Source organism: Orycteropus afer, unplaced genomic scaffold (genome assembly GCF_000298275.1).
Source record: "Orycteropus afer afer isolate SDZICR_OR568_19922 unplaced genomic scaffold, OryAfe1.0 scaffold00141, whole genome shotgun sequence".
Classification (NCBI taxonomy): domain Eukaryota; kingdom Metazoa; phylum Chordata; class Mammalia; order Tubulidentata; family Orycteropodidae; genus Orycteropus; species Orycteropus afer.
In genome coordinates, this window is record NW_006921728.1 from 2,567,732 (window position 1) to 2,594,201 (window position 26,470).

Genomic DNA, 26,470 nt, shown 5'->3' on the forward strand with positions numbered 1-26,470 from the left:
TATACCAAACCACATATTCAATCCAGGCCCTGCTGCACCTATAATAACGGTTGTTGTTGTTGTTGTTGTTGTTGTTGTTATGTGCCATCGAGTCGGACCCGACTCATAGCAACCCCTCCTTGGGTTTCCAAGGCAGTATCACTACAGAAGTAGATTGCCCCATCTTCCTTCCGAGGAGTGGCCGGTGGGTTTGAACCTCCAGCCTTCTGGTTAGCAGTCAAGTGTCTTAGCCACTATGATACCAGAGCTCCATATTTTATATATTATATATATTTATATGCATGTTTATTTGTATTTGTTTATTTGCTTATTTACTTCCAGGATGTATTAGTCAAGGTAAAAGGTGTGTTGCTGTAACAAAGAATCCAGAAAAGAGTAATCACAGGCTAGCAGTTTTTCTCTTACATATCAGTCTACCAGTAGTCCACAATCACCATGATCCCAGGTGTTTAAGCAGTTCTGCTCCCTGGGGTTGTGGAACAACCTAGGTTTCTTCTGTCTTCTTATCCTGTCTGCTGCCAAGGTGCTGTCCTCATTGCCAGTGGTTGATGCTGATCCATCCATGGTTTACCTCAGTGATAGTGAAGGCCAAGTGATGTACATGTTGCATACATCATATTTGTTCACGTCATTTTGTTGAGAACTGAGTTGCCTGGCCACACGTAACCACAAGAGGGTTTGGGAAATATCATCCCTGACACTGCCCAAATCCAGAGAAGGTGGTTGTTACTAAGCAAAAGATGAAGGTGAGGGTGGGTACTAGGAGACAGCAGTCTCTGTAGTTTTTGTTAAAGAAAAGGCACTGCAACCCCAAAAAGATACTCCTCCTCCTCCTCCTCCTCCTACTACTACTAGTAAAACAACTCACTGCTGTTGAGTCAGATCCAACTCATAGTGACCCCTCCTTGGGTTTCCAAGGCAGTATTACTACAGAAATAGATTGCCCAACCTTCCTTCCAAGGAGTGGCTGGACATCCTTCTGGTTAGCAGTCAAATGGTAGGTCTATACATTCTACCTTAGTATTATCCTTTTGCTTGTCATGTTAGCATTTTTCAGTGCCATTTATATATTTATCACACTCAACTTAGCCTTCTGTTACATCTCTAGCCACAGAAACTGGAAAGAAGGTTGATTTTGCTGTAGAGAATGGGCCCAGTACTTACAAATCCTTAATATGATTGGTGCCTGCAACATCATCTTTGTGTAGCTAATATTGTTGTCATTAGTGATGCAGGGGGTGGGGGGGGAAAGCTTTAGGAAGGATAATTTTGTTTTTTTCTTACTTATCAAATATTTGCAGAAAACTCAAGTATGTAAAAACTGGTCATATTTAAAATGTATTGGGTACATATGATTTTAAATTATGAAACGTTGAGACTTAGGTAGAGACAAGCCAAAGGTAAAAAGAGACAAGTCACAAGTAATAAGGCGGAAGGTGGCAGAATGTGGGTATTTTATCACACACCCTTGAGTGAAGGCCCCACATTTGAGCACATAAATTACTTCAAAGGTTCCTGAGAGCAAAGGGAAAAAGCAAACAGAGAGCTTTACATACTCTTCATTCTTTAGTAAAAGGAGTGATTGGTTTGCATGTACAAAACAGTAAACATTTGAATAATGTTTCAATGGCAGTTTTCTAAGAATAGCAAGGACAATGTTCAGAAAGGACATTTGTAATTTTCCTCAGATTTGGTAAAAGGTTGAGAGTATGTTCTACTGGACTCTATGTGTCTATTCAGGGTTAGAGTAGTAAGTTGATTCTAGGTCTGTAATTCTCTAAGTGTTCTGACTTGCTATACTTTAGATACTGGAAGGAAATATTTCCTCCAGTGAACACAGTCTGTAGACCATCACTCCCACAGATGATTCTGTGCAGAGTATTGTTCTGCCTGCCAGACTTTTGGGAAATGCTGCATTCATTTGCATAGTTAAGGCTTCAGAAACTATGCAGTGGAAAAAAAAACAAAAAACACTTGAACTTTGTATAAGCATGTTTCTCAAATTTAATTGATCATTGAACCCTTTCTTTCTCTGGAAGTATTTCATGGATATTTAGAATGTGTTTGGGGAAATAAGGAAGTAAAAGACTGAAGGTTTGGCATGTTACTAATCAGTAACATGTCATCGTTGCTGAATGCCATCTAGTCAGTTCCAACTCATAGCGACCCCATGTACAACAGAATGAAACACTTCCTGGTCATCTTCACGGTTGTTGCTGTGTTTGAGTCCATTGTTGCAGTCACTTTGTCAATCCTTCCTCCTCTTTGTTGACTCTCTACCAAGCATGATGTCCTTTTCCAGGGACTGGTCCCTCCTGATAACATATCTGAAGTACTTGAGAGGAAGCCTCACTAGCCTCTCTTCCAGCGAGCATTCTGGCTGTAGTTTTTCCAAGACAGATTTATTCATTATTCTGGCAGTCCATGCCTATATTCAGTATTCTTTGCCAATACCATAATTCTAAGTCATTAGTTCTTCAGTCTTTCTTATTCTTTACCTAGCTGTCACATGCATATGAGGCAACTGAAAATATTATAACTTGGACTAAGTGGACCTTAGTCCTCAAAGGTCTCTTGCAGCAGATTCTCCCAATGTAATACATCTTTTAATTTCTTGACTACTCCTTCCATGGATGTTGGTTGTGGATGTAAGTAAAATGAAATCCTTGATAACTTCAATCTTTGGTCCATTTTTCATGATGCTGCTTATTGGTCCAGTTGTAAAAATTTTTGTTATCTTTCTTTTGAGATGTAATTTATACTGAAGGCCATAGTCTTTGATCATCAAGTCTTCTTTGCTCTCAGCAAGCAAGGTTTCATCATCTGCATATCAAAGATTATTTTGAGTCTTCCTCTAATCTCACTGCTGTATTCTTCTTTATTAGTCTAACTTCTCACATTGTTTGCTCAGCATACAGATTGAGTAAGTATGGTGAGAGGATCCAGTCCTCACACACACCTTTCCTGATTTTAAACCATGCAGCATCCCCTTGTTCTGTTCAAAAGACTTCTAGCTCTATGAACATGTTCTGCATGAGCCTAGTTAAATGTTCTGGAATTCACATTGTTCATGATGTTATCCATAATTCCCTATGATCCACACAGTTGAATGCCTTTATGTAGTCAATAAAACACAGGAACACATCTTCCTGGTATTTGCTGCTTTCAGTCAGGATCCATCTGACATCAACAATCGTATCTCTTGTTCCAAGTCCTCTTCTGAATCTGGCTTGAATTTCTGGCAGCTCCATGTTAATGTACCACTGCAACCATTTATGAACTATGCTTAGCAAAATTTTACTTGTGTATGATATTAATGATGTTTTTCAATAACTTCTGCATTCTTTTGGGTCACCTTTCTTTGGAATGGACACAAATAAGGATCCCTTCCAGTTGGTTGGCCAGGTAGCTGTCTTCCAAATTTCTTGTCATAGATGAGTGAGCACTTCCTGTGTTGCATCCATTTGTAGAAATATCTCACTTGGTTCCATCAATTCCTAAACTCTTGTTTCATGCCAGTGCCTTCAGTGCAGCTTAGAGTTCTTCCTTTAGTACTATCAGTTCTTGATCATATGCTACCTCCTGAAATAGTTGAATGTTGACCAATTCTTTTTGTTACAGTCACTTGGTATTTTCCTTCCATCATCGTCTTTTTTATGAAACAAAGCCTTTCTTTTTTTGTGATTTGGGTGAAAGTTGACACAATAAATTCTTTTTACTTTATACAGTTCATATGCATTTTGTTTGTGACATTGATTGGAATCCTCACAATGTAACAACACTCTCTCCACTTTTCTACTTCCTCCCTGTGGTTACCATTTCCCTTTGTCCTTCTTTCTTATCGTTCCTACCTTCTAACCTTTATCCCTAGGCAGATGAACCCTTTTGATCTCTTATTGTTGATTGTTCTAAGGAGTGCATACTTCCCTGGTTTTACTGTTCTTTCCATCTTCTTTTGATGTTTCCTGTGCTGTTCAATATTTCGAACATAGAATCCTTCCATATTGCAACTTGTTGCTTGACTTTTTCTTCACTTTTTTAACTTGAGAAATACTGAGTATATTATTCCCTTTTGGTTTTCTTTCTCTAGGTATTTGCACATTTGATTATAATAATTATCTTTGTCTTTTGGAGCTACCCTTTGAGGTCTTGTTCAGCTCTTTTACTTCATTCACTTTAACTACTCTGTGTTTAAGAGCAAGTTTTAGAGTTTCTTCTGACATCCATTTTGGTTTTTCTTCCTTTCCTCTCTGTGTAAAGACCTTTTGTTTTCTTCTTTTGGTCATTAATGTTCAGTGTGTCAAGATGGTCTCCAATTCAGGTAGGATATACTGAAGTTCCTATTTGGGCTTTCATGGACCTGTTTTAATTTTCTTCAGCTTCAGCTTGAAGTTGCAGATGACCAGTTGATGGCCCATTGTGTTTTCCAGCATTTCTTTCCACAGATAGTCAATTTGATTCCTGTATATTCCATCTGGTGAGGCCCTGTGTATAGTTGCTGTTTATATTGTTGAATAAAGATATTTCCAATGAATAGGTGGTTGATCTTGCCAAATTCTCTCATGTGCTCTCTGGTGTCATTTCTATTACTTAAGGCCATATTTTCAAACTTTCACATTCCAATTACCAATAATTATCAATGCATCTTGATTGCATGTTTGATCAGTTTCAGACTGCAGAAATTGGTAAAAATCATCAGTTTCTTCACTTTTGGCATTAGTGGTTGGTGATAAATTTGAATAATAGTCTTAGTAACTAGTCTTCTTTGTATTTATATGGATAATATCTTATCACTGACAGTGTTATACTTCAGGATAAATCTTGAAATGTTCTTTTTGACAATGAATGCCACACTGTTCCTCTTCAATTTGTCATTCCCAGCATAGTCGATGATATGATTGTCTGATTCACAATGGGCAATACCAGTACATTGCAGCTCACTAATATCCATCTTCAAGTGTTCCATTTCAGTTTTGGCAACTTCCAATTTTCCTAGATTCATACTTCGTATATTTGACATTTCAGTTACTAGGGGACGTTTTCAGTGGTTTCTTCTCATTTTGAGTCACGCCACAATAGCAGTTATATGTCTTGTAAACTTTATTCCATCCACATCATGAAGGTCAGCTTTACTTTGAGGAGACAGCTCTTCCCCAGATGTATGTTGAGTGCCTTCCAAACTCACACAAGCTTATCTGCCAGCACTGTATCAGTGTTCTGCTGCTACCCATAAGGTTTTTACTGGCCAGTATTTTCAGATCCTTCTTTCTAGTCTTCTTAACCTAGAGCTGCACTGAAACCTGTCCGCCATGGGTGACCCTGCTGGTATTTGAAATACCAGTGGCATAGCTTCCAGCCTCACAGCAACATGGCAGCCACCACGGTCTGACAGACTGATAGATGAGGGGTGGGATTTGTGACATTGGCATTGAAGATACCAGCTAAGTAACAGGCATGCTCTATTATTAATGAAAGGAGACTTACATGTTTCATGATTTTAAGGTAGGTGTTATTTAGGTGGTGTGTTTGGCATTTTGTTATGATAATTTCAGGATTGATTAATAAGCATCTTATCTTTTTGAAACCCTGCCCCTATCAAAAAAATCAAACCCATTGCCATCAAGTTGGTTCCAGCTCATAGTGACAGAGTAGAAAGAACTAGGGGACTGTAGGACAGAGTAGAACTGCTCTATAGGCTTTCCAAAGCTGACATATTTACAGAAGCAAACTGTCACATCTTTCTTTCCCAGAGTGGCCGGTGGGTTAAAACTGCCAAACTTTCAGTTACCAGCTCAGCCCTTAACCACTGTGCTACCAAGGCAACTAACCTGTTAATATAGTTTATAAACCAGTTTTTTTCATGGTCTTTGGTTTTCTTGCAAATGATTTTTTTTCCTCCAATGAATATACCCTGGCTTTAGAGTAGAAAAATGTTGAATAGACTACTAAGTGTAATATTTTATAGTTTTACTAGTTTGACCATTTTCAGGTTGTAAGAAATTACGATCTGCTAGGGGAAAAAACAAACAAAATGAGTTTTAAGTAATTGGGGGTATGAGGGAGGAGGGCGCTAAACATACATTAACATTTCTGTTCTCTTGCTGTACATTTCAGGGTCTGTTTTTGTTGTTGCTCTTAGGCCGTCTCTTACTGCTTTTCAAACTCACCAGTTTCTACCAAACGGGATTTCTAAGCAAATAACGTGTGCATACTACCTTTGTTTGCCAACTGTGCCCTCCCCCATGGGGTATTTTCATAAGTACACCATACTATTTTATAGTGCACCCCCTCAAAATAAATTGTACAACACACTTACAAAAATACCTTGCAAGGGTTGGGCAAGGTTGGCAAACAAATGTAGAAGGTGTGTGCGTTATTTGTGTAAATATACAGTAATTTGTTTTCTTATGCTATACAATATCTCTCTGGGACAGCTGTGGCTGTGATTTCTGGACCAGTCAGCCATGACCTTGGTAGTAGGACTGATTTTGCTTGAGATCCAGAGACTAATTTCTTATAAGAGAGCAGTAGTTGCCTTGTGGTAAGCCAGCATCAAGGTGGGAGAGCTTACCCAGTCCATAGACTCTCCAGCTGTGATACCTACTTTCAAAGCACCTAGTGTCTTCCAAAATTTGATTCTGATACTTGTGTTCAGATGATGTAAAGTTAAGAGGACATACTTGATTACTCTGAGGTTTAAAAGATCACAAACCGAGTTCTCAAAAATGATGCTTAGTATTATTATACATTAATATTTTACAGTTTTACTCCTCTAATACTATTTGCTAGGTAGTCTGTTATTACATTTATTACTTCTAATTCATATAACAGCCTTGCACTTTAAGGGTGTTTACTTTCTTTATTTGCATAATGAGACAAAGACTCAATGTTCTTCAGAAACCCGAGCATCTTCAGACAGTTGCAAAGATGTAGCACTGGGATTAGCAGCCCAGCTTTCTGACTTTAAATCCAATCCCCTTGCCACTGTGGCATGGTGGGTTGCTTAGGTATAGAGAGAATGCCAGGGAACATTTTGCATATGTCAGAGAAGTCAGGACTTTTTTCCCCTTAAGAGGATAATAGGTAAACTGAGGTGTTCATAAAATTTAAATTATACTAGTGTACTCCTTCCAGTTTTTGGTTTGCCCAAAGCTGTTTGATTTAATTTAAAAAGATACTTTGTCCATCACTTTGGAATGTTGTGTGACAGACACATGACTGTGGTATCGATAGCCCCTGGCTAAAGCTGAAATCTTGTGCACGTTTTCTTTTTCTCTTTGTTAGTTGACATCAAAGACACTTATTAAAAGGTTCTATATCTACATCTCCAGATTTGAGCACCTGCTCTGTTACATTACGCAAATCCCTGACCTCGTGGAGATTGCAAATTTCTCTTTTCAGCTGTCTTTCTTGATAATCTGTCTTCTCTGCTAATACTGCTTGGAGACTTACATTCTCTCCTATTCCCTAGGCAGAGGAGACACACACACACACAAACACACAAGAGTTTGCCAACAACGACAAGAAAAAATTGTCTCTCAGTTGATAGAGTTAGGAAAATATAATCAAATGAGTTTTTGTCACTCCTGTATATTCTATGTCGTGAAGGAAATTCCCAGAGGTTTAGTGACTTAAAACAACCCAGGTGTATTTTTTCAGTTTCTGAGGGCTGTGGCTCTTGGAAAGCTTAGCTGGGTCATCTGCTGGAGATCTTCTTACTAGGCTGAAATCAAGGTGGTGTCTGGCCGGCTGCGTTCTGTCTGTAGGGGGTGAGCGTAGTCATCTTTTGAGCTCATTTTTTTTGTTGGCAGAGTCCACTTCCTTACAGTTGAGGACATGAAACCCTCCACTGCTAGGGGCCAGCTTTCTCCATGGACAGTTTTACACCCTGATTGCTTTTTCAAGGCCAGCAGTGGCTCTGCTCCATTTGGTTAAAATGGAGTCAAAATGGAATCTTGTGTAATATATATTGTAATATTGACCAACTGAGTGGTATGCCATCACCTTTGCCATATTTTATTGGTTAGAAGCATGTCACGTGTTCTTTCCACACTCCAGGGGAGAGAATTATACTAATGCGTGGTTCACTATGGTATGTCTGTCTTACCTTGTACCGTATAATAATAATTATTGCTGTAGCTAAGCTTCCTGAAAATGTTATCTAAACTAGCACTATCTGAAGCATTTTATGTGTTAATTAATTTAATTCTTACAAAAACGCTATGAAATAAATAGTTTGATATTTAAAACTGAAGCATGGAGAGGTAGATTCTTTTCAGCTAAGAATATCCATCAAAAGAGAAAAAAAAATAAAAAAAAGTGAACCAACAAAAACAATAACAAATCTTGATGCCATATACTTGTCACTTTGTTTCCCTTTGCAGCAAGGCTTTATACCTCCCTTTTCAGAATTTTGTAACTTTTCCTCTGCTTGAGTTCAGGAGGTGTCAATAGGCCCTGTCCTCCATATACATCTCTGCTCAGAAATGCGCACCTCTGAGAATTCTTCCTGCATACACATATACCCAGAATTTTCGCTCATTATGCTTCTAACTCTTCCTTCAGTAGCTTTGGCATAATTTGTAATTACAACTTTGTAAGTCAGGAGCCCTGTCTTTTTTTATTTCTTATGTTCCCAGTACCTAGCACTTAAATGTTTTGAATTAAAGAATGAATGTTTGCATGTTCATTAAAGGAAGCCACGTGGTGTAATGGAAAAAACAAAACAAAACAAAACAAAACATATCACCACTTACCTACTTCAGGATTGTTTCAGGCACTAAATTAACACAGTTATTGTTATAGTTATTATTGAGCACTAAGTAGGTTGAGGCCAGTCAAACTTGGGAGAGAAATAAACAGGTACCTTCAGGCATAAGTATTAACAGGCAATAACGGGGAATTAAAGGCATACTGGTACGTAGACTTGAGGGTTCACATGGCATCCTTTTCTTCTCCAGACACTTACTGTACTATCCTATTAGATGTACCCTTTTGTACCCTTTTCTGTCCTGTAGGTGCTAGGCTCTTGTGGCAGTAGCTGTCCATATCAAAGTTCTTGGCACATAGTAGATGCTTATGAAATGTTTGTTAAAGAAATGAATGACTAATAGGTACTTAGTCCATCCAACACAGCTGTTCAGTGTATCACAAGTGGAAAGAGTGATTCATTCATTCTCACTACATTATAGTATAACCTTATTTTATCTATATATAAGAATATGAGCTTGCGTTTCACTAAGTAAAGCATTAGTAATCTGTTTCATGGTTGAGTACATTGGAGGTTTGCTTCCCCTGGCCCCAGAGAGGGACATTTGATTAAGCTACAATGATGAGAGCTTGTCTTTTTGGTAACATACACACATTCTCATATTTACTAAAACTTGTCCAAATGTTATTCATATGCCTTTGGGTCATTTTGAAAAGATCATTTCTTATTAAGGCCTTTCAGGTTGTCCCAGTGTGTGACTAGGAGTTGTCCACAAATTTATAATGAAGTAGATGAACAATGATTAACAAAGTGCATTCCTCTAATTTTGGTGAAGCTGTCTAAAGCTTGATCTGCCAATGAATTTATTTTCACCTTTAAATGTCTTTATTTAATTCATGCTCACATATTTTTCCTCAGGCTATGTATCTTGTATAGGCTGCTAAAGCATCTGAGATGTTAAAGCACTTTGACTGGATTCCTCCTTTAGACATTGGAAAGCAGGATGATTCTTAGGAAAAGTGACAAAATGTGAAAGTGTAGAAAAATGTTGGAAAATGATTATTGTTTTTAATAATACTATATGGAAGCTTAAGGGGAAATTCCATGTAAATATAGTAGTCGAAACTCAATAATTTAAATCTTTTAAGAATCAATATCACCATTCTCTTTCTTTTTTCATGATTTTCTAGTATTATATACATCCCTCAAAAATGGTTTACCTAATAGTAATTGCTGAAATCCATAGCAACAATTATGAGAAAATCTTTCTTTTTTCTTATTGCCAGGGAATTTTACTCCATAATTAAACCAAAAAAACCAAACTCATTGCTGTGGAGTCAGATCTAACTCATAGCAACCCCTCTTTGGGTTTCCAAAGTAGTATCACTACGGAATTAGATCACCCAACCTTCCTTCCGAGGAGTGGCTGGTGGGTTTGATCCACCAGCCTTCAGGTTAGCAGTCCAGTGCCTTAGGCTCTACACTACCAGAGCCCCTACTCCATAATTAGGGCTGAGAAATTGCTTGCCAGTATGTCTTGCTCTAGGGGATGGCTTTCCCAATGTTTGATTAAAATCTTCTCTGGAAACTTAGAAGCTTGGGGAAGTTGTCTGGTAGAAGAGAGAATTTTTGTTGTTGTTATGTGCCGTCGAGTCGGCCCCGACTCACAGTGACCCCTCCTTGGGTTTCTGAGGCAGTATCACTACAGAAGTAGGATTGCCCAACCTTCCTTCCGAGGAGTGGCTGGTGGGTTTGAACTGCCTGTCTTCTGGTTAGCAGTCAAGTGCCTTATGCACTATGCTACCAGAGCTCCCTAGAAGAGAGAATAGTCATCTATGTATCTTTTATATGTCTGTCTGAATACACACAGATGATTAATAGATAGATACACATACATATATATGTGTGTGTGTGTGTGTGTATATGTGTGTGTGTATATATATATATATATAATTTTTTTTAATGGGAAAAGGGTCCCATAATTTTAGTTATCTTAATGCCATTTTATAATCTTCTTCAATTTTCAAATCCCTTTGAAGTTTAAGTATTTGTGTCATTAAATTACTTCTTATTTCATAATTAAATGTTGGCATATACATCTCTGGGAGCTCTGGTAGCATAGTGCCTAAGCCACTAGACTGCTAACCAGAAGGCTGGCCGTTCAAACCCACCAGCCACTCCTCAGAAGGAAGATGGGGCAATCTACTTCCATAGAGATACTGCCTCTGAAACCCAAGGAGGGGTCGCTATGAGTCGGGTCCAACTCTATGGCACATAACAACAACAACAACAACATTATGTATGTCAAATAATGCAATCTCATGCAGTAAGCTTTGAAGTGTTGTTTAGGCTTATAGATTAAAACTCATTATATCATCCATTGTAGCTTTTTATTTCATTCGTTTATTTTGACTATTTGATTTTTACATTGTGTTGAAAATTATCCCTTGTCCAGATTTTAGACATTTTTATGTATTTGTTTTACAGGGACTGAGTATATAGTTTTGTAAGTCATTGTGCCTAAGTATCTCTCATTTGACTGCCTTTGAAAATGATGCTTTCACAATTTACGATGCATTGCTTCCCAGACTACATTAGGGAGAACACGTGTTCTCTGAGATATTGATAATTACTTAATGAGGGATTACAAGGTTAATAAGTTTGGGAAATATCACATAATAATCTGTTCTTTGGAGTTTAAAATAAACTAAAATATTAGAGAACACTTTAACAGTAAAGAAACCTATTTAACTGTATTTGATAAATACCAAAAAACCAAACCAAACTCACTGACATCAAGTCAATTCCTATTAGGAAGGCTGTATAAAAGCAGCCACTGGTAGGGAGCTAATCAGAGCAAGTGACATCCAATCTGTCATCAAATTCTGTTGGCTCAACCTTTAGAATATAAGCAGAACCCAAGCATCTCTCACCACCTTTACTGCTTATACTCTAGGATAGCATAATGTTTGGCTCAGATTATTGCCATAACTTTATACCAGTGTCCATAGTAAGTCTTTATCTTCTGAAATTATGCTGCCCAATATCATTACTAGCCCTATGTGGCTCTTGGGCACTTGACATATGGTTGGTATGAATTGAGATACACTGTAAGAAGACATACTGGATATTAAAAGCTTAGCATATAAACAGAATATAAAATAGCTCATTAATAATGTTTCATATTGCTTACATGTTGAAATGGAATTTTGGATATGTTGGGTTAAATAAATTAGAGTTAATGTCACGGGCTTTTTGTTGTTGTTGTTGCCTTTTAAATGTGGTCATTAGAAAAATGACATCACATATGTAGTTCACATTTATTTTGCTGTTGTATGACACTACTATAAAGTGTTATCTAAACAGTAGTCTGAGCTATCCTGTTGCACTGTCAGATCTTACCAGTCATTAAGCCAGTATCCTCCAAAGGTTTTTCAGCACATTCAATGCAAAAGCAAGGCTTTACAGTGACTTATGAGAGCTCTGGGGGCATAGTTCCTAAGACATTTGACTGCTAACCAGAAGGATGACAGTTCAAAGCCACGAGCCACTCCTCAGAAGGAAGATTGAGGAATCTACTTACATAGAGATAGGCCTCAGAAACCCAAGGAGGGGTTGCTATGAACAGCTTCCACTCGATGGCAGTGAATTTGGATTTTTTTTTTTTTTTCCACAGTAACTTACAAGAGCCAGAGTGATCCTTCTTTTCCTGTTCCTCCCACTCTCTGACTGCTCTCCTGGGGCCTCCTTGCAAGCCCCCACATGGGGGCCTTTGCATTTTATATTCCCTTTGCTTAGCATATGCCCCTCTCTCCCGCAGTGAGCTAGCTGCATGGTTTGCTTCCTCGCTTCTTCACTTCTTTCAGATGTCTGTTCATATTCCCCTTATTAAATGGCCCATCCTGAATACGCTATCTGAAGCAATAGTCTGCTTACCCATGCATACTCAATATGAATCTTTTCATCAAGGTTTGGCTTTACTTTGAATCACCCCCCACCCAAGGCTACCCCCACCATTGTCTATAGAGTGAAATCCAAATTGCTTAGTATATTTAGATACCCATTGTTATTTAGCTGCTTGCCAACTCTCCAGCACACTTCTCACTATTCCTCTAAGCAGCCCACATACCATGCATCCTGAATCACTTCCAAGAAACAGAAAATAAGATGATACAGAATATAATACAATTTTAAAAGATTATTACTAAATGTAGATACAGTCTTATACTGAATTAATATTCATGGAACTTCAAATTTTGGATAGTGTGCAAGTCGCAACGAAGTTTATTTTACCCTTTGAATTCTACTGACATCCATCCCATAAAATTTATATTAATGTATTTAATACCAATGGCAAGTGTTATTCTCCCCAGTAAAGAGTTTAAAGCTTTATAATGGATTCTCTATATGAATATAGTTTCTTTTAATATTTATTTCCCTTTGTGTCCATTAAGGAAATAATTCATATGGGCAGGTTTTTTCTCCTCTTAATTAAAGTGAAAGCATAACCCACCACTAGTTTAGTTAGACATATTATTACAAAAGAAGGAATTTCTGGAATGAACATTTCTACTGTGGCTAATTCTGGTGTTGGCAAAGAATATTAACTATACCATGGACTGTGAGAACAATGGACAAATCCATCTTAGAATTACAGCCAAAATGCTCCTTAGAAATGAGGATGATGAGACTTCATTTCCTGTACTTTGGTCATGTTATGAGGAGAGACCAACCCCTGGAGAAGAACATCATACTTCTTAAAGTACAAGGTCAGAGAGACGGAGAAAGACCCTCAATGAGATGGATTGACACGGTGGCTGCAACAGTGGGCAGGACCAGGCAGTGTTTCGTTCTGCCGTACATAGTGTCACTAGAGCCAGAACCAACTCGAGGACAGCTCACAGCACCACCATGGCCAATCAGAAAAACAGGAATTTATAGCTTGGCAGTAAATAATGAAACAAATAAATAAACCTTTCAGAAATGTTTATTGTTCTAGCTCATTAAAATGTTAGCTCTTTTGGACAGTATTTCTTAAAGGCCATAAAATGAATAATATATTTTAAAACAGTTTTATTGGCACGTATTTCCTAAGTCTAATTTAGTCCTAGTGTTTAATTGGGCTGAGAATGTGGCAGTAAATATTATTTTTCTGTTTTAAGAGAAAAGCGTTTTCCTCCAGGGTTAGCTTTCATATTTTTGAATGTGTTTATGTCACGCTACCTTGCATTTTCATGTGCTAAAATCATGAGAATCTGTCAGAGCTAATCTGGAGCTGATGTTTCTTTGTGCTTTAAAATTTTGCTGAAATTTCAATTAATAACTAATCATGCCCCTGGCCTGGCAGAATACACAAAGTGAAAACCCTGCATATCAGCCTTCCCACTATGACTGTTTATTTACTGGGGTTTAATTTTAAATCTTCCACTATACAAAGCAAGTAATAAGCATCTATTTATTTGGCTTTGTATGGACTATAGGAATTTCTAAGACACCACACGTATCCTCAAATGTAGACTAATTCTGTCTTTTTGTACTCTACCTTTTGTAGCTGATCTCCATAGTATACGCTTTGCTCTGCCTCTTTAGAGAACTTGCCTTCCACCTACAAGTCCTAATTAAAATCCATCTATACAATAACAATTCCTCTTCTCTTTTAGCCTTCCTAAGTGGAGTTACTTTGCTATCAAGGCTCCTGAACAAGACATTGTATTCATAGATAAATTTCAGACTTCTTACAGGCATATCATTCAGTGGACTATATTCTCCCGATTCCCATTGTCTTTGCTAGATCTCCTTGATGAAAGTCATTGAAGTATTCAAAGGTCTACCCTGTTTTACATCCACCCCATTCCCCAGTTTCATCCTGAGCAATTTTAGTATCTTCTGATATGGTCTCTCAATGCTTTTACCTCCTGGGTCCTAAAGACCTTCACCTAGTTCTGAGCATCTCTCCAATATGTATTGCTTTTATAATCTCCTGAAATATTCCAATACATTTTGTAGTGATGTTTCTGTATCTGTCTTTTCTTCCCTGGATTAACCTTTATGCAACTACTGTAATCAACTTTTTAAATATAAATTTGTCTAGCCTTTTCTAAGCCTTTAACATTGCTAGTGGTTTTGCATTACCTAGAGTGGTGTTTTACAAAATTTCACCATCATAACACATTGAAAAGGATAGTAAGTGTGCTGGGGTAAGTTGTGGGGGCAACTTGAGCTGAGGCCACTAACCTGAGAATCGTTTAGCCAATTCAAGCCCTACCTCACACCTCATGTTCAATTTAAGGCACATTCATTGCGTCCAGCCTTTGTACAGAATAAAGCCTAAATTGTTTAGCTTTGGTGTCTTATTTAGGATCTTGCTCTTAACCCCCACCCCTAATCTTCTCCCAAACAGAGCCTGGGAACAATAATTTGAATACAGGTAGATCGGTAGCAGAAGCTAAGGATTAGATGACCTGAGATTTGAGAGGGAAAAAACCTCTGGGAAACTGGGGTTCAATTCTGTTGAAGACCTTTTGAGAAATTGTGTAGAATAAGCCCCAGAATTCTCCCACAGAAGGATAACAGGCAGATGAGACATTTATCTGCAGATCTTTATCTGTCACAGATCTTTATCTGTCGTACATGGATTATGAGTTGTCCCCAGGGCCAAACTCTTTGCATTTCCCAGCTGCACTTGCATGCCACCTCAAAAGAATTTAATGCTTCAGAGGAGGTTCTAAAGCTTTCTGTGCTTGCTCAATACAGGTGCATTGTACTGTTTACCTCATATCAATATAGGTGCATTGTACTGTTTATCTCATATCAATACAGGTGCATTGTACTATTTATCTCATATCAATACAGGTGCATTGTACTGTTTACCTCATATGCTCTGTTCTCATGTGGGCTAGCTGATATGGAATGGAGCATTACACATGTCTGGGACAGTCTATCTTTTGTACCACTCAGATTCTGTTGTACCTCACGTGAAGTCCACTCAATCCCTAACTCTCTCTCTCTCTTTTTTTTTTTTTCTTAATTTTTATTGTGATTTGTGTGAAAGTTTACAGAGCAAGTTCACTTTCCATGCAGCAAGTCCATGCAGCACTTTCCATTCACTTTCTCTGCTGAACGTACACTTTGTCTCAAGACATTGACTATAATTTCCCACAGTGCAACAGCTCCCCTTCTACTTCCTCCCCATAGTTACCCCTTCCCTCTGTCCTTCCCTCCCATGCATTCCCACAACCTGAGCTGTCTTCCTGGGCATACACAGCCCTTCTATTCTCCCATGATTGATCACTCCAAGGAGTGTATCTACCTAATGTAAATGTTCAGCTCATATGACTGTCTTTTGTTTGGCTGGAAGCCACAGGTGTGTGTTCAATTCCAGACCTGAAGGGCAGCTAGGGGCCATAGTCTCAGTGGTTCCATCAGGCTCTATCAGGCCAGTAAACCTTTTTTTTTTTTCCTAATGATTTTGGGTTTTTTTCCACATTGTTCTCCGTCTCTATCCAGGATCTCCTGCAGAGATCCCACTCTGGTTGACGGTGGTAGCCGGGCACCATCTAGCTCTTCTGGTCTCACGGTCATATAGGCTGAGGATCACATGGTGTGCCAGTCACTTGGGCTGATTATTTCCATGTGTCTTTGGGTTTCTTCATTCTTATTTGCTCTGGATGAGGAGAGACCCATTGTTGCATCTAGATGGCCACTTTCAAGCTTTTAAGATCCCCGTTGTTAATTGCCAAAGTAGGATGTGGAACAATGTTTTGGCTAGTATGTTATGCCAGTTGAGGTTGATGTCCCTGCAACTATGGTCCTGAGCCCAGAGGTCCAACTACTCGCTCCCTCTGGATAGCTGGCTATGACCAAAAAGTGACTACAACCTTATACCTTGTCAGCTCTACAATATTCCTAGGAATTCTTACAGAACATACTAATACACTTGTAGAAACATTGACTTCCAACCCTATACATAATCTTGTCAATCTCTAACTCTTAAAGGGGTAGGAGTTGGTCACAGTATCTTGTGGGGGGGGGGGATGGAGAAGAAAAAGATGGAGGATTTATATCAGGTGGGTTAGTGGACTAGCTACCAGCACCACTAATGTCAAGCTGGCCCTAAGGCTGTGTGCAGAAAGGCATAGGGGAGGCCTCTGACCTCTAACTTTGCAAGGGAGGAGGTAGATCAAGATCAGCAGCTCAAGGCTCATTCTTATGAGGTGGAGGTCAGACATGCTCCCACCCTCCCACCTTTTTACCAATTCTGATACCAAACGTCCCTCCCTTGACATTCTCTATTTCTCTGCTGGGCTTAATAATTTGTTGGAGTGGCCACACAGAACTCACAGACAATACTCATGATTATGGGGTTTATAAGGAAAGTAACAGGTTACAATTCAGGATCAGAAATGACTCAGGATACAATTCTTTGATTAGGACAGCCTCTTCTCAGCAGTGCCTGCAGGCACATCTCTTTGTGGCAGCCCGCCGGCATTCCCCTGGCCTCTGCCCTGCTTGGGCAAGTATTAACAAAGCTCTTTGAGCTCTGCTGGTAAATGCCGAGAGGCACCCCAACCCAACCCACCTCAGCCCGAAGGTGCTCAACTTTCTCCCTCCTTGGGTCTGGAAGCCCACTGAGCTATTTCTTACTGCTCTCCTGATTCTGCTTGTGATGTTTAAGTTTGTGTGTCAACTTGACTGGGTCTGGTTGAGTGGCTGGGCAGCTTAATGTCATTATTCCCCATGGTGAGATTGGTAATCAACTCCATGGTGGAATCTATTGGAATAGATGAGTAGCTGCTTTGGGTATGTGGTCTGCTTCCCGAATATAAGAAACAGCTTTGGGAGTGGTCTCTAGCTTGTGGCACGCTTGAACTCGGCATGTAGCTGTGTCATTGTTCAGCAGCCTGTCATGCTCTGCCAACCTTAGGACTTTCAGTGAACTTGAATTAATGACCTGCTGTGTGGTTTGGTAACATTGAGACTGTGCCTTTTTACTTGTCAACCTTGGGCTTGCCAGCCTCAGCAGCCAGTAGCTGTGTGAAGAAAAGCCTCCAGCTTCAGTTGCCAGAGTAGGAGGCAGAGCTGAAGCCCAAGGTTGAGGAGTTTTACCTAGCCCCTCGAGCCTGGCACTTTGAACATGGACTTAAAGCCTCCAAACTGTAAGAGAATAAACTCCTGTTTGTTAAAGCCATCCCATTTGTGGTATATTCTTATCAGAGCAGCACTTGGTAACCAGAACACTGCTGCTGCTGTCCTCAGTCTTCACTGCAAAGCATTACAGCTGTCTCCCTCCTGCGTTGAGGAGGTTCAGCACAGGAATCTTGGACCCAAAGATGTGCTTCACCTCTGGCTCTACTTTCTTGATATTAGTGAGATTCCCCCCTTTCTACCTCTGGAGTGGCTCATTTTAAGCCTCGGAAGTTGGCAAAACTATCCAGTCCCCCTTGGGCTATAAGCACCTAACATTTGCATAGTCCCACTCAGTCATTTGGTGGGAGTTACAAAGACTGTGGCTAGAAGGGCCATATTAAGTAATTCACTACACTGCATTATGATTGGGACTCATCATCTCACTCTTCTGAAACTCATTGCTGATTTTTCTCATCCTTGGCCAGCACTTCTGCTGGTTTGCCTGGTGGAGTGATGCAGACATTCATCAATGAGGGGATTGATCCTTTGTGTTGCCCTTTCAGTCTATTATTGTGGCAATCTGTACTCACTGTTATCACCAGGCATGGAAGCATAAGAGGTGCCCCAGTGAGTCCTGAAAGTTCCTGACATTCTCTACTCTATTCCCACAATGTAGCAGCAGTCCTATTACTTCATGATAATTAGCACTGAATATTCTACCTGTCTAGGAGCTCTGGTAGCATAGTGCCTAAGCCACTTGACTGCTCACCAGAAGGCTGGCAGTTCAAACCCACCAGCCACTCCTCAGAAGGAAGGTTGGGCAATCCTACTTCGTAGTGATACTGCCTCGGAAACCCAAGGAGGGGTCTCTATGAGTCGGGGCCCACTCGACAGCAAACAACAACAACAACAACATTCTACCTGTCTAGGAACTATTCTCTTTGCTTGCTGGTCTACTAACATGAGGAATGCCAAGTAACCAGGGAGAACTTCACTTATAAGTCCCCTAGTGCAGTGGTTCTCAACTGATAATTTTGCCCCCAAGGAGACATTTGTCAATGTTTGAAGATTTTTTAGTTGTCATATCAGAGAGAGGGGTTGCTACTTGATGCCTCATGGGTGGGGATCAGGGGTGCTACTAAACATCCTCCTATGCACAGGACATGCCCTCACAACAAAGAATTATATGGCCCCAAATGTTCCATGGTTGAGACACTTTGCCCTTAAACACATGATTCTCCTACTGGGAATCTGGACTTCTAGTCCCACAGAGTCTAGAGTTGAGGGGAAAGGAAGCAAATATGAATATGAGACTCTGGAAGCAATAGTACGAAGGTTCACTCATCCTACCTCCTGATTCCCAGACCATGTATTGTAGCCATTGGAGACATTGCACCATATACCATCCACTGGTTCAGTGCATATTTTGCATTCCAGGGATTATATCCTATAATTGTCTCATAGGAAGACTGGACTTTTATCTACTAACATCTTGCAACTGTGGTAAGCCCTTGAGGTGATATACTGGCATGGTACATGTACTACACCACAACATGCTCATGTCAGTTGGGTAAAAAGAATGTACAAGGCCCAGAAACCTCTGTTATATATAGAATATAGGAACTCCCAATGTGGAATGTGAGGGCAGGGCTTTTTCTTTGTTGCCATGGTATTATCAGCATCCATACAGGTACATGTGAGTGACTTAAAAACCTGTTGACTAAAGATGAAAAAACGGTGAGTGAGTAAACAGTGAATCAATGAATGAATGGCATCTTGTCTGAAAATTTCCAAAGGTATTGAGTGTTTTAGTGTGATCGTTGCTATCTTTTTCAGTGACAAAAATCGGAATCCTAAATCTGTGCCCTCCCGGTAGATGACATGATGGTAGCATTCAGCATATATCACATGGTCCTCAATGTCTCCCTTTTTTAGGTTTGATTGGTCATTGTCAAGTATAGAGTGGTTTGTATAGTATTCCATTTTAGAGTCAATAATCTTCTTCACTCCTGAGTCATTATTTAGCCGACACATTCATACAGACTTTATCTGAGTTAAATTTTGAAAGAAGAATGTCATTTCAATGGGTGAAGACCAAATGTAGAGCAGATTATAAATAAATGAAAATGTGAGGATAAGAAGTCTCTGAGTGTCTTAGATTGCTAGTGCTGCTCTTAACAGATACCAGGAGGAGATGAGTTTAAAGAACAGAAGTTTATTTTCTCACACTTTGGGAGGATAAAACTCTGAATTCAGGGAACTGACTGTAGGAGAAGGCTCGCTCTCCCAGTCAGCTCTGGGGGAAAGTCTTTTTGTCTCAGCTCTCATAGCCTGGCATTGCTCAGTTCCTTAGCAATGCTGGCATGTGTCTGTCTTCCCCAGTTTGTCCTTGCTTCTGTGTCTCATCTGCTCTTTCTGTGCCTCAGCAGTGATTAGGTTTAGGGCATACCCTACTCTGGTTTGGTTTATTATTATAACAAAATGGGCTTACATCCATAGGTGCAGCCCTTTGCCATAGAGTTGATCCCAACTCATAGCTACCCGTAGGACAGAGTAGAGCTGCCCCATGTGGCAGACTTCCACCTCTTTGTCCCACAGAGCAGCTGGTGGGTTCAAACCTCTGACCTTTCTAGCTAGTAGCTGAGCACTTAATTGCCATACTATCAGGTCTCTTTCATTGACAAGTGTGGAGGTTTGGATCCCAACTCTGATTTTGGGGGACTCAATTCAGCCCATAACATTGAATAATTAGAGTTTAGGACATATGAGGTATGTATATGGGAGTAAGAGAAAACCTTTGAAAATATAATTGGTGCTATAGCCTGCTGCCAGGCCTTTGAGTACGAGACTAAAGCTTCCTCATAAATTCATAAATTGTTTGGTTATTGATATTTTATGGTTTTCTCCCTCTGTACTACAGTTCATGTTCTCTGACCATATACTAGATATTTTTTTCTCTAATTATTCTGCCCAAATCCTGTCAGTCTCTCACGATCTTATGCCAGCCCTACTTTGTTTAGCAAGTTCTTCTAACAGCTCACATTTTTATAAATACGTTTCCCTCATTTTTAGTTTTGCACCTCTCATTTCCAACCTGCTTACCTAACGTTTGACCTCGTTTAACCTTTTATGTGTTTTATCTTCACTCTCCAACTAGATAGGAAAGCCAGTCAAGGACAACAATCTAATTCTTTTCTGTTCTCTGCATCAACGAGCAGAATTCACGCAGACAGAAGATGCGGTAAACAATTAAATAACTGGAAAGTTAAAAACATTTATTCAGTTGAGTGATGCCTGTGTGAATCTTTTCTATACATGAGTTTTTAAAAATGAGTATATTTGAGGGAAAATGTTAGCAGCATATAGTTGCACATATATTTAACACTGTTGCATGCTTTGGTATTTGTCATCCAAAGAAAATGAGATAAGTATAAAAGGGGCATATACATCAGTATGGGAGCTCTGGTAGCGTAGTGCCTAAGGCACTTGACTGCTAACCAGAAGGCTGGCGATTCAAACCCACCAGCCACTCCTCAGAAGGAAGGTTGGGCAATCTACTTCCGTAGTGATACTGCCTCGGAAACCCAAGGAGGGCTCGCTATGAGTTGGGTCTGACTCAACGGCATGTTACAACAACAACACATCGGTATACGTGTATTTATTCTAATGTTTCCAAACTTCTTGTTATCTGAACCTCAGACAGAAGAATCTGAGTGATCAAACTGAATCTCTTCAGCTTTCATAAATTTCATTCAAATAAATAAATAAATAAATAGCCTAAAGGTGTAAATGGGTGTGGATTTTTGATTCATTGTCACTTTGTTGTTGCTGCTGCTGTGAGTTGCCATCGAGTCCACCCTGACTCACGGTGACCCCATGTGTGCAGAATAAAACTACTCCAAAAGGTTTCAAGGCTGTGATCTTTTGGAAGCAGATCACCAGCATTGTGACCCAGGTGCCTCTGGTTGGGTTTGAACCACAGTCTTTCTGCTAGTAACCAAATACTTAACTGTTTGCATCACTCAGGGACTCACATATCATATCACCTAGGGCATGTTGAAATTAGAAAGATATAAAACATCGCTGATTGAATTACGGCTGTTCGGTACACTCACCACCAATGATGGACACGCCTAATAAAGATTTTCTTTAGATTGACTTGTTTTGTCATTGCAATAGTCACTGTAAACAATTCAATTTTCGTACTAGGAGATTCATCTTTTGTTGGATGCCTTTCCTCCCTTCCTTCTACCCCAAACTTCTCTTTCACACACCTACTTAGTTTTCACTTTTTTCTTATGTAATTTTGCTTTGAATTGTTCCTGATGGAATCTTGTTTTTGTCTGCTTATTTTCTAGATGGGAAGTGATGGAATTTTGCGCCTCAGTACTTCAGCTCTAAATAATGAATTTTTTGCATATGCAGCACAAGGATGGAAACAGCGGCTGGCAGAAGGTAAATTTCTATTTCCTATTATTATTTGACATATTTAAGCACAAATACTATACCAACATTTGCATCTTTCTCTGATTTCCAAATTATTTTTCCTCTGAAGTATATTTTAATTTAACAAAACCTTAAATCCGATTCCAAACAAATTCACTTACTCTTTGTTATACTTGACAGTTTTGATGCCATATGGATATATTTGGAGAAACAGTGACATTATGTAGGATTTAGTTTTAAAAATTGATATAGCTAGGTTTTCTTTGTAATGGTAATTTAAATCACCATGTTTGATATGTTATATAATCTCCTAAAGAAAGACTGTCCTAAAGAAATGTATTTTAATAACCACCTTCCCCAAAGCTATCACTTCACCTTATCCTGCCTTTAGTTACCACATTTCTTAAAAGACTGAAAAGCACTCCATGCTACCACAGTTTTCCTCCCTACCCACTTCCCAGATTGTTAACAGTCTGGTGTGGTTACACTATCCAAAACTGAAATATCCCTCCTAGAAAGTACTTCCTAATGGCTAAGTCCATTTTCTTCTTCTCAGTCCTTTTTATTATTATTATTATTATTATTATTTTATTGTGATTTGGGTGAAAATTTACAGCGCAAGTACACTTTCTATACAACAGTTCACATACACTTTGTCTCATGACATTGACCACGATTTAGCACAATGCAACATCTCCCCTCCCACTTCCTCCCGATAGTTACCTCTTCCCTGTGTCCATCTCTCCATGCACTCCTACCCCCTGAGGTGTCTCCCTGTACCTGAGCAGCCCTTTTTTCTCTCATGCTTATTCTCTCCAAGGAGTGTATCTATCTCGGGTAAATGCTCAACTGATATGCCTGTCTGTTGTTTGGCTGGAAGCCACAGGTGTGCATTCAATTCCAGACCTGAAGTGCAGCTAGGGACCATAGTAGTCTCAATGGTTTCACCAGGCTCCCTCGGGCCAGCAAACCTGTTACCCGCTTTTTTTTTTTCCCCAAGTGATTTTGAGTTTTGTTCCACATTTTCCCCCTGTCTATCCAGGATCTCCTACAAAGATCCTCTTCCAAGTGGTTGACAGCAGTAGCCGAGCACCATCTAGTTCTGGTCTCATAGTCGTATAGGCAGCAGATCGGATGGTGTACCAGTCGCTAGGACTAGTTGTTTCCATGAATTTTTGGTTTTCTTCATTCTTCTTGGCTCTGGACAAGGAGAGACCCATCGTTGCATCTAGACGGCAGCTTGAAGGCTTTTAAGATCTCAGTCGCTACTAGCCACAGTAGGAGGAGGAACAATGTTTAGTGTAGTATGTTATGCCAATTGAGTTCCCAAGCTTTTATTCCATGTTCCTTCTCCAGTATCACATTGCCTTTACTCCATCCAACTCAAAAGTATCTACCTCAGACATTCATAATATATTTTAAATTGTTTGCTGCCACCACATTTCTGACGGCCCTTTCTTGGTTTCCTTCAGGAACCTTCTAACGGTAAATGTTGATGTCTCAAATATTCTCTTCTCTGCCATTTTCTTTTGTAACAATACGTATTCTCTAAACAATCTTACTACCTTGGTTTCATCCATTCTCTATATGCCAAGAGCTTTGAAATCTGACTCTCACCTCTTCTCCAGATTCTCGGTGCTCTATTTACATACACCTGCTGATTGATACCAGACACTTTTTTTTTTTTTTTAATTTTTATTGTGATCTAGCTGAAAGTTTACAGAGCAAATCCATTTTCCATACAGCGGTTCATACACATTTTGTTTCATGACACTGACTGCAATCCCCACAATGTAACGGCTCTCTTCCCACTTCTTCCCTGTAGTTACTTCTCTGTGTCCTTCTTTCCTGTGCATTTCTGACCCCTGAGATGTCTCCCTGTTCAAATACTGCCCTTCTGTTATCCCATGATTGATTGTTCTTAGAAGTGTATCTACCTAGGGTAAATGTATGTACCTGGGGTAAAATATACCCTATATGCTTGTCTATTGTTTGGCTGGAAACCATGGGAGTGAGTTCAATTCCAGGCCTGAAGGATAACTAGGGGCCATAATCTTGGTGATTTCACCAACCTCCATCAGAGCAGTAAGCCTGGTCTTTTTTTTTATGATTTGGGGTTTTGTTCCACATTGTTCCCCCATTTTATTCAGGATCTCCTGTGCTGATCCCTTTCTGAGTGGTTGTCCATGGTAGCTGGCCAACATCTAGTTGTTCTGGTCTCATGGTAATATAGGCTGAGGTTCACATGGTCCACTAGTCCCTTGGACTATTGCATCTTTGGTTTTCTTCATTCTTCTTTGCTCTAGATGAGGAGAGACCCATTGTTACATTGCAATGGCTGCTGCAAGGTTTTAAGGCCCCAGTCATTACTCACCAAAGTGGGATGTAGAACATTGTTCTTGTGTAATATGTTATGTCAATTGAGCTTGATGTCTCTCGTGATCTTGGTCCCGAGTCCATAGGTCCAACAATTTGACCCATCAGGGTGGTTGGCTGTGGCTAAGAAGTTATACCTTTGCCTCCTTTTAGCTTTCTTACATATGTATGGACATTCTTCAGCACATACGAACATGTGTAGAAATATCATCTGCCAAATTTATATATGGTCATGGATCTCTTCCCTTTTGCTTAGATATAACTGATCATTTAACCTGTCTACCTATGTATCTACCCATCGATTAATGTTTATTATTACTGATAATGTAGTATTGTGTATGTAAAAGTATTTATCTTTGTTTTGTATACCTCTTGTGCACCTTTCCATGTCTTCCTGCTCCTTAGTGTTATTGTGTTAGTAACTCGATGTTGGTATATTGCCTTTCCCTTCACCCACGTCAGTACTTGTCTTCTACCTATCTAGCAGTTTTCCCTTCCTTCCTCCCTCCTCCCATTCCTGGTAACCAAAAAAATAAGTTTCCTTCCATATGTAAACCTTTCCTTGACTTTTTACAGTAGTGGACTAATATAATACTTGTCCTCCTGTAATTGACTTACTTCACTCAGCATAATGTCCTCCAAGTTCATCCACTTTGTGATGTGTTTTGTGGATTCTCCATTATTCTTTAGTGCTGCATAATATTCTACTGTGTGTATGTACCATAGTTTGGTTATCCATTCTTTGATACCAGATATCTTAAAACCAAAACACCCAATATAAAACTCACTATCTTCCCTTTCATAACTACTCTCTTCTCCTTTCTCTGTTTCTATTAAAATCCCCATTATCCTCAGTTTGAAACCTCGATTGTCATGAGGTCTTCATTGTGTCACGAATCTGACTTTTCTTCCACATTCCTGCTGCTACCAGCATGATCATAATCTCTCATCTCATCTGTAGCTGGAGTCTTCAAATTTCTTCACCCTGTTGTCAGAACTGTTTTTCTAGACAGCTTATCTAATCATATTCCTCCCTCATCGAAAGCCACTATGACCCCCCCGCCTTCTACAGAAAAAATTCAGAACTCTCTTTAGAACATACATTAGATAATTGACCTCAACCTACCTTTCCCATTTCATCTCATCCTATAGACTACTCACGATTGACCATTCAAAAGGGCATACATATACATTTTTAACTCTGTGCCTTATAATTCATATACTTTATAAGAGCCTGATCATGCTTCAGAAGCTCACTCAAGAATCGGTTCCTGTTTGTAGACATCTTAAAACTACTTAGGCAAAATTAAGTTGTTTCCTTTCTATACTTTCACTCCATTTATTCTTGTGGCCTATTCAGTGCTTTTGGTATTATATTATAGTCAACTGTGCAAACGAGTAAGGCACTTGACTGGTAACCAAAGTTACAGGCTCAAGGTCACAGAGAAGAACCTCAGATGAAAGACTTGATGATCTGCTTTTGTAAAATCCAGCCATTGAAAGCCCTGTTCTATGCACGATGTGCATAGAAAGCACACAGTTCTATTCTGACATACGTGGTCCCCATGAGTTGGAATCGATTCAGTGGCAACTGGTGAAGTGTGACTTTTCTCCCACCAGACTTACCTTCTTCAGTGGATATACAATTTTTCACCTATAGCCCTAGCACTCAATACATTTGCTGAATGTTACAGAGCTCATCTGTAAATGAATGACTTTGAGTGATGTTCATAAAAAGAGAACTTGTAGAAATATTGTCAGTATGCATCTTTTCACTCTTCAATGTCCATAGAAGTTTAGTCAAATGAATTA

The 26,470-nt window shown here is 39.4% G+C and overlaps 1 protein-coding gene across 1 annotated transcript in view; it reads left to right on the forward strand.

Moving 5' to 3' along the window:
• The window catches only part of ASXL3 (ASXL transcriptional regulator 3), a 183,298-nt gene that overhangs the window by 143,091 nt on the left and 13,737 nt on the right, over positions 1-26,470 (forward strand). The window contains exon 9 of the mRNA XM_042781631.1: positions 22,195-22,291. Within this exon, the coding sequence (XP_042637565.1) occupies positions 22,195-22,291 (97 nt within the window). The remainder of the gene's footprint in view (positions 1-22,194; positions 22,292-26,470) is intronic.